Raw genomic sequence first — 8,355 nt, forward strand, 5'->3', positions numbered from 1 at the left:
AGCATCAACGAAATCCTAGTTAGAGGTTTTCAAAACTGCTGAAGAAATAGAAATACCTAAATATTCCATAGAAAGAGCATCCAAACATATCAGAACAGAAACCAGCAATCTCATTATCCCCTCCAACAATACAATCACTTTTCATGAAATTAATTCTTAAGTCAGACATCAGTTCAAAACAATACAAAAGCAATTTCAGGTTAATAGCTTTCTCAGGATCATGAGTAATATCATCCGCATATTGTAAAATAGCAGTGCCTTGAGGAATCAGATCAGAGACAAGCCCAACCGATATATCATTGGATTGAGCCTTCAAACCCATCTTATTAAGAGATTCAGCCAAAAGATTAAGGTTACTCTATCTAATGTTGCAACCAACGAAAGCAAAGGATCTCCTCTGAATTTGTACGATCCAAACCAGCCAGGAGGTCACCAAACATTAGCTAATGCACGCACGCAACCTTTAAAAAAATGAAATGCAGGATGTTGAGAAGTTTCAAGTGTAATTGATTTTTTTATTTACTTCAGAACTCACAGCATGCATCACACTTTATTGCCAACAAATCCAACACAAAGCCATGCGTAGTATCTGATTTCTTACAGTGTTCATCCCGTCTCATCCGACTCATTTCTTCGCCTCCGTGGTGAGCCCGAATCCGAAGGGAAAGAGCGGGTCGTAGTGCTCGTCACCGACATTCATCGGCAGTTCGTCCACCGACCTGAACCACGTCCGTGGCAGCTTCCCCGTGAACCCGTAGTCACCAAACAGTACGTCTGCAACGCCCTGTCCCTCTGAGCCGGGCAGCCACGCAGCCACAAACGCGTCAATGGCGCCGATGTATGGCTCCACCACCAGAGGCCTGCCTGAGATGAGGATCACCACGCAGTTGATGCTCTCGCACACGGTCTGGATCACTGCCAGGCCGGGTGCCGGGATCGTCAGGTTCAGGTTGTCGCCCGCTGATTCAGCATAGGGCGGCTCACCGACCACCACAATGGCGTAGTCGTAGTTGCCAGCCTCCACGGAGCTGCTATCCGGGTTCTCCGCGTAGACCACCTGGGTGCTGGGGTCGACTGTGGACTTGATCGCCGAGAGGATCGTTGTGCCTAGAATTTCATTCAATGAAAATTTGCTCTAACAATTGATGACGTTGCTGCGAGCTAGTAGTACCCGCAAAAAAGACAAAAGACAGATCATTTACCTGCAGTGTTGTTATTGCCAGATTCTCCTTGCCAAGTGATCGTCCATCCTCCACATTGGTTGCCCAAGTTGTCAGCGTGGCTTCCGGCAACTAGGATCTTATTGGCTTTCTTCGGGAGAGGCAGCAACGGAGTGTAGGAAGATTTTCCATTTTTCAGCAACACCAAGGATTTCCTGACAGCTTCCCGAGCAAGTTCTCGGTGTTCCTACCAGCAGAAGGGAATGCATCGGTGAATATACTAGAGTCTACGGCTCTACGCACGAAGTGTGACTACGAGAGAAGAATTGAGTTGTTCAGAACTGACTTGCTTGCCGAGTTCACTGGAGAGACTTGGATCGGCGAAAGGGTTCTCAAATAGACCCATAGTGAACTTGACCCGTAGAATCCTGTAGACAGCATCATCGATTCTGCTCATTGGGATAATGTTTTTCTTAACTTGGGACGTCAGTTCATCAATGAATTCTGTGTAGTTAAAAGGAACCATGACCTGCATACAGTGTGTTTCAGATTATGACCAGAAAGTGAAGGCATCATTGCATTTGCATCAGTTGTATAAAGAGATAACAATCGTCAAGGATGTATCATAACCAGTAGAAGAAGGGCCACCCTTCATCATGGTTTACGTGCTAGATACTAACTCCACAATTGTCTCTAATAGCGAAACTGAGGGGACTATGCTTTGCCGAAATTTTAACATGTAAGTTCAGAGCACATAGTTCACGGATCATACCATGTCAATACCGGCACCAATTCCAGCCTGAACTGAATAAGAATAGTTCAGGTGCGTAGGAGAAGTGAGCTGATCAATGGCTTGATAGTCTGTAATCACAAAACCCTGTTTGTTCGAAATCCAAAGCAAATAATGACATTAGAATCTCTTAATATTTCTGATGAAAGCAAATCAAGAGACCATCATCTTTCTGTGCAATGAGGAACTGACCCGAAATTTGAGTTTGTTCTTGAGAAAATCAGTGATTAGGAAATGGTTAGCGTGCATTTTCTCTCCGTTCCAACTAGAGTAGGAGACCATAATTGTGGAGACACCTCTGATGATAGAATTATAATAAGCAGGCATATGAATGCTCATTAGCCCATGGGTATCGATGATTGTATTGTTTCCATTGATTCCCATATATGTCCCACCATCACCGACATAGTGCTTTGCGCATGCAGCAACCTTCTTACTTCACGACAGGAGAGTGGCATCAAAGTTAGTTCATCTTGTAATGAAACACTACTTTCACTTTTACACATTATTAGGGTGTACAAGACACACGAAAATTCAGTTATTATAACTGTTTGATCCGGTAGGAGCATTACCTTCCACCAACATATGGTCTTCCAGTGTAACCTGACGGAGCATCGCCTTGCAATCCAGAGATAAGTGTGGTCATTGCTTGGACAACCTTTGGGTCTTCACTATAGCTTTCGTAGCAGCGTCCCCATCTTGGGTCTCTACAAACCTGAGAAATATCAAGTAAACTACATAAATGAGTTCAAAGGGATAATAAGAAGACATGTTTGCACAAAGTCCAGACTAAAGCATCCAGCAAGCAATCAGTGTTATCCATTACCGCAATACACGGAGCGAAAACGTAAGAAATTCCAGTTGCTCTAACTTCAAGAGCAGTTGCTTCTCCTATACGCTTCACCAGCATAGGATCCCTGGAAGACCACAATACGCATAAATATAGACCAACATATGCATCGCAGCATCACTGTATGCATCAAAGTTAGTGTTCTTTCCTCGGAAAAACTGACTCGATCTAATGTAATACTAGGATGAGATGACATTTGACTATCATATCACAAGTAAAAACAGTTTCTACCTGGTAGCTCCAAGCCCAATATTGTGGGGGAAGATAGTAGCTCTGTAGACATTATTGTGACCATGGACAGCATCAATACCGTAGATCATCGGAATACCTAGGCGGGTAGAAAGAGCACCCTTTTGCATTTCGGCCAGCATTGAAGCCCAAGCCTCAGCAGACGCTTGAGGAGCAGGCACGCTGCCTCCGCCACTCAGCACGCTACCTGCATCATACCAATTGGTTACACATACAAACTCTGCAACTAGCCCTTCACCATCTGCAGTTGTTGCAGCATAAGTAAAATATGAAGTACCTATGAAGTATTTGGACATAGCCTCTGTCGTGGCAACTTCCCTCTCAATTTGTGTCATCTGTCCTATCTTTTCTGCGAGAGTCATCCGACCAAGCAGATCCTTGATGCGAACAGCGAGAGATTGCTTTGGATCCTTGTACTTGAGATACTCTGCTCTCCCCAACACCAGCAAGCAGAACGTGACGAGAACATATGTGATCTTGTGCAAACTCCCCATCTTGCCAGTATTCAGTCACCACAGCCTGCTATATAGACCTAAGTGAGGGACGCCAACCATGCATGTGATGAGTAAACACTCAAGTAAGCTTATACCAACAGTGGGAAATGAACCATGTGTTAATATGCGATGATCTGGTATGAAGAAACCATTCATTAGACTAGTCAAAGATTCCTGAAGATATCATCTCATACAGAAATAATAATAAACTAGATACAAGGGTACATATTACTTAAAACCAGCTTGAGTGTTGTTCAAGAACGGGCTGGAACAACCCCTGCAAGCCGGCAGTTAAAAAAAAGCAAGGCAGACTGTGTGCACTCTGGAGACTGTTCTCTTGTGCACGATATTAGTAGCTGATTTTGCACGGTTTAAGAAAAAGACACCCCTAAAACCAGGTAGGGTTTCCCCAGTTTCAGTGTTACTGGATAGCAGCATGATTATAAGCAAAACAGCAAGCAACTTGAACCACAAATCAGGAATTGCAGAACAAATAGGTGAGAACAGAAAATGACGCATAAACAGAACACTCCACTGCATCAGCGGAAGCTTAGATAGTACTGCATATGCTGATATGCATACCTTCCCAAATACGCTCCACTGAAATGAGAGAGGGCGCAGCAGTCCGGCTGCTCGCTGGCACAAATGCGAGAAATCGGGACCTTCGCACCTTCGCGCGACAATAAAATGGTTTTATAGCCTAACAGCTCTGCAAAGAGCCAAAGAGCTTCTTCCCTTCTGAAGCTAGCCTTGCGAGAGCATTTTCCAGTGAGAGCATCTTCACCAACTCGGCCGTTTCTCATCTTCCGCCTCATTTCTTCTCTCTCCTCTCTCTCCTCCCCCATCTCTCTCTCTCTCCTCTGACACGCCCGTGACATCTTCTTCCCCATCTCTTCTAGTGGACCCATCTGTCATCCTCTTGTGCCTCATTTGCAGCTCTCCAGTAAGGTCTTGGTTTGCGCGCGCTGGTTGTTTTCTTCTGCACGAAACATCCCCGTCTACTCCACTCCCATGTGAGCTCACAGTTGATGTGGAGCATGCCAGAGCTGATGAAGAAACAGCTGGAAAAATAAATCATGTGTTTAATCGATGAACTCGGCATATATTTATCAGGTTATCGATATGTACTCTGAAGAAATTCTAAATCTACACAGAAGAGCAGTACATGTGTGCAGCCCTAGCAGTTACAGCACATGCTATGCCAACTCTTCTTCTGCCAACTGCTGAAGTAAAATTTCGTATGGGGTAGTTCAGTATTCAGAATTGGAACCTAAGTGACTGCACTTCAACATTCAGAGGTAGAGCCAACCATCACCTTAAGTATTTCTTTGTGCGTATTTTCTGAAGCCTAAACAGACTCTTGAAGTATACTTGCGGTGTTTGTATATGTGTCCATTCAGAGATAGAGAAAAGTATTTTGCACAAGTCCTTACAACTTAATGTGAACAAACGCAGTCTGCACCGCATTCACATCCAAATGAGCAATATTCAGAGAAGTAGGAAAAAACATCACATGCTTGTGGTGTCTCTCTTTACTGCTGCTTGTTGGGGATTAAACTTCAGTGCTGGCCTACCATTGTTACTGGTACCTACAAAAGCATTGCCACGTGTTGATGATTCTGCTGAACAAATAGATATAGGCTATATACAGTATTAAACAAAAGGATAAATGTAAACACATGCTGGGACAGAGAAACAACATGCACCACGAGATCGTGAAGCAAAAGTAACATATGACATTTCATCAAACACCTTTGGTGCAATCAAGGTCAGAAACATTAACCTTACAAGAGTATGCATGGACGATTGGACGGAGTAAACTTCCCAGAGCATGGCGGTTGGGAGGACATTCATCAAAACTTCTTGCACACCTCGATGACGACCTCACCGAGGGTGAAGTCGTGCGCCACCATGAAAATGCGAGGTTATCCGCTGACGGGGGGCTCCGGTGGAAGCGGGCGTAGGAGCGGAGATCGGCATCCGTGAGTAGACTAGCGCCAACGGAGGACTTGGAGGTACGCGGAGATCGTCGCTGGCGCCAAATCGTCAGGTGCAAGTGGGCGTAAGAGCGGAGATCGGCATCGGTGAGTAGACTAGCGCCCGCGGGAGGACTTGGAGGCACGCGAAGATCGACGATGGTTCTAAGCAAGGTTCGATTTGGCGCCGGCGACCTCCGATTGCCGGAGCGTGAAAAACGAGACATTACAAAGCGCGGGAATGCGAATCCGGATTCTGTTTTTGGAGATCTGCCGATCTAGATCTAGATCTAGGTAAGCTGAGAATTTCCAGTTCTTTTGGGGATACATATTACAGACATGATATTTCTAAAAATAAAAAAGTAGTACTCCCTCCGTTCATAGATATAAGGTGTATAGTTTTTGGCACGAAAATTAAGAAACATACATGAAGAAAAAAATACACAAAATTTTGACGTGATTGATCATAGACAATTGACATGATAAAATAGAGGAGTTTTCAAAAGATAAAGAAACACAAAAAAATCCTAAAAAATATCCAAAGGGGTTCTCCAGGCAATATACCTTATATTTTGGAGTCTTTTCACAAAAGCCTATACACCTTATATCTAGAAACGGAGGGAGTAGTACTCTACAAGATATCTGTCTTTGACACATAGGCACCATGCTTGCTCCAATTTCAGATTTTTGAAAATTTTAAAACCTTACCTTTCTATGTTTTTAAAAATTATGGTGTTAAATATATAGATAGATATGTATAGTATGGATGTATGCAAAAAAAGTCCAGTTAAAAAATATGTTGTATTTTGGAAAATATAAAAAAGACAAATTTGTGACAGTAAATGGTAGTACAATAGTATTAAAATAGTATATTTTTTGTCAGAAATTTATTTATTTTGTATTTCTTAAAATTTAAAGTATTTTTTACCGGGACTTTTTTTTGCGTTGACTCCTCCTGTACATATTTATCTACATATTTAACAACATAATTTTTGAAGAAATAGAAGTGTGAGGTTTTGAAAATTTTAAAATTCTGAAAGTGGAGGAAGCACTGGTGCCCATGTGCACCAAATCCCTATCCTACTCTACAACAAAACTCTCGCCTTTTGTATGATTTTGAATGTAACGGCAGTCAGTTGCGGAAATGGTCATGTAATGGAATGATCTTGTATTCTTGTTGAGCAATGCTGGGAATATCGGAAGGAGACGGACGATGGTGAATAGTGATATAAGATGGCATTGCAACTAGCATATAAGTATATTGAATGTATATCTTATTATATTATACTTACTCCGTAAATAAGTGTATATTAACACATGTCTTAGTGCATCTCCTGGCCCAACGCATTTCGAACTAAAAAGGTGACCGCATGTGATTGTTTCCGGTGGCCGCGGACGTGAAATTGGCCTTCAGCCAGGACTGTCCATTTGCGTCTGAGGGTGCCCCAGCTGCAAGACGCATTTCAATGTTTCTACTTTTTAAATTTAAATAAAATAATTTACATAGCGTTAAAAATAAAACATGGACAGCTAAAACCCTAACCCTAGCCTACTCCTCGCCGTCGTTGGGCAGTTGGTTCAGGTCGACGACATCAGGGATCACCCATTGCCAGTTCGGATGCGGCGGAGCATATGCCGGCGTGACCGGTGGTGGTAGAGCAGCCGCAGGTGCCCACGAGGGCAGAGGCGGCGACACCAAGTTGAAGGTCTCTTCCTTCGAGAGGCCTGGTAGCATGAGGCCGACGGTGTACCAGGGCATCAGTGGCAGCTGCTGCAGCATCTCCGGCATGATGATCCGAAATGTGTAGGAAACTCTTCATGCACATGTTGGATGCAATTGAGGTTCATGTATGAAACTCTTCATGCACATGTTGCATGAGGCTCATAATGATTACTTCAGACATATATAACGTAAGGTGTCCTTTGACTCATATAATCTTCTTGGAAATTTTCTAGAATTTAGATCTTGTAAAATTTTTTTCTTGGATGGTCTTTGATTCACAGGATTGTATCATGTAGGAAATATTCCCGCAAGGACACCATAGTGCATCTTCACAGGAAAACATGCATCAGGTCACCTTATGGTTTAGTCCTACAGGAACTATTCAATGTTGACGACTATCCATTACAATCAAACAACCATCCGTGAGAGTTCCTGCCCACGCACGAGAAACGCCAGGCGATCGGATCTAAGCACGGCCGCCTCCAGCTACCGCCATTTGCCTCCCTCCTTTCCTCCCTTCGCCTACCTCCTAGATCGCCTCTTGCGGGTTACTTCAGAGACCCCTTCCCCACCATAGCGAGCTGCTCCTTGATCTACTTCTCATGGCCACTGCGTTATCTTTGTAAGAGCATGTCTAACAGACCCCTTAAAACGCCCAACCCCGTAAAATAACCGCCGATATATGGGGTAGAGCTCTACCCGGCCGTCTAACAGACCCCTTAAAATGCTCAACCCCGTAATTTTTTTACAGTTTTGGCTACGGAGCGGCTCCTCGCCCATTACAAGTACAGGGTGGGAGGCTGAATACAGGGCGAACCCCTCACCTGTGGCGCGCTGAATTTTCACCAAATTGCAACTGCTTCCGCCATGGAGCCCGCCGGAGAAACGTGCGACCACCTCCGCCGCGCCGCCGAGCGTCCGTGGCTGCCGCGGCTGCGAGTGCTCGCGGGTCTTCTCACGGGCGGGGGCGGGCGGGGGCGGCCGTGGCGGGCGAGGGCGGACGTGCAGGCGAGGGCGGCCGTGGCCAAGGCAGTGGCGGGCGGAGGCGGGGGCGGCGGCCGGCCGGCCGGTGGCGGCGGGCGAGGGCCGCGGGCGAGGGCGTCGGCGGGCCGG

At 45.0% G+C, this 8,355-nt stretch overlaps 1 protein-coding gene across 1 annotated transcript; it reads right to left on the minus strand.

Moving 5' to 3' along the window:
- Positions 1 to 567: 567 nt before the first annotated feature.
- On the minus strand, positions 568 to 3,543 carry LOC124704353 (beta-glucosidase BoGH3B-like). Its single transcript, XM_047236606.1, has 9 exons — positions 3,327 to 3,543; positions 3,032 to 3,236; positions 2,777 to 2,867; positions 2,523 to 2,665; positions 2,143 to 2,386; positions 1,933 to 2,037; positions 1,507 to 1,689; positions 1,203 to 1,407; positions 568 to 1,107 (listed from the first exon to the last, which is right to left on the minus strand). The coding sequence occupies exons 1-9, from the start codon at positions 3,541 to 3,543 to the stop codon at positions 626 to 628; spliced, it is 1,875 nt and encodes a 624-aa protein (XP_047092562.1). The 3' UTR covers positions 568 to 625.
- Between the last annotated feature and the right edge of the window lie 4,812 nt (positions 3,544 to 8,355).

This window comes from Lolium rigidum, chromosome 3 (genome assembly GCF_022539505.1).
Source record: "Lolium rigidum isolate FL_2022 chromosome 3, APGP_CSIRO_Lrig_0.1, whole genome shotgun sequence".
Taxonomy (NCBI): Eukaryota; Viridiplantae; Streptophyta; class Magnoliopsida; order Poales; family Poaceae; genus Lolium; species Lolium rigidum.

Coding starts and splice junctions, on each gene's coding strand:
- LOC124704353 (XM_047236606.1), bottom strand. CDS start 3,543: ATGGGGAGTTTGCACAAGATCACATATGTTCTCGTCACGTTCTGCTTG. Junction 1,690..1,932: donor TTGGTGCCGGTATTGACATG/GTATGATCCGTG, acceptor CACTGTATGCAG/GTCATGGTTCCTTTTAACTA. Junction 1,408..1,506: donor CCAGTGAACTCGGCAAGCAA/GTCAGTTCTGAA, acceptor TTCTGCTGGTAG/GAACACCGAGAACTTGCTCG.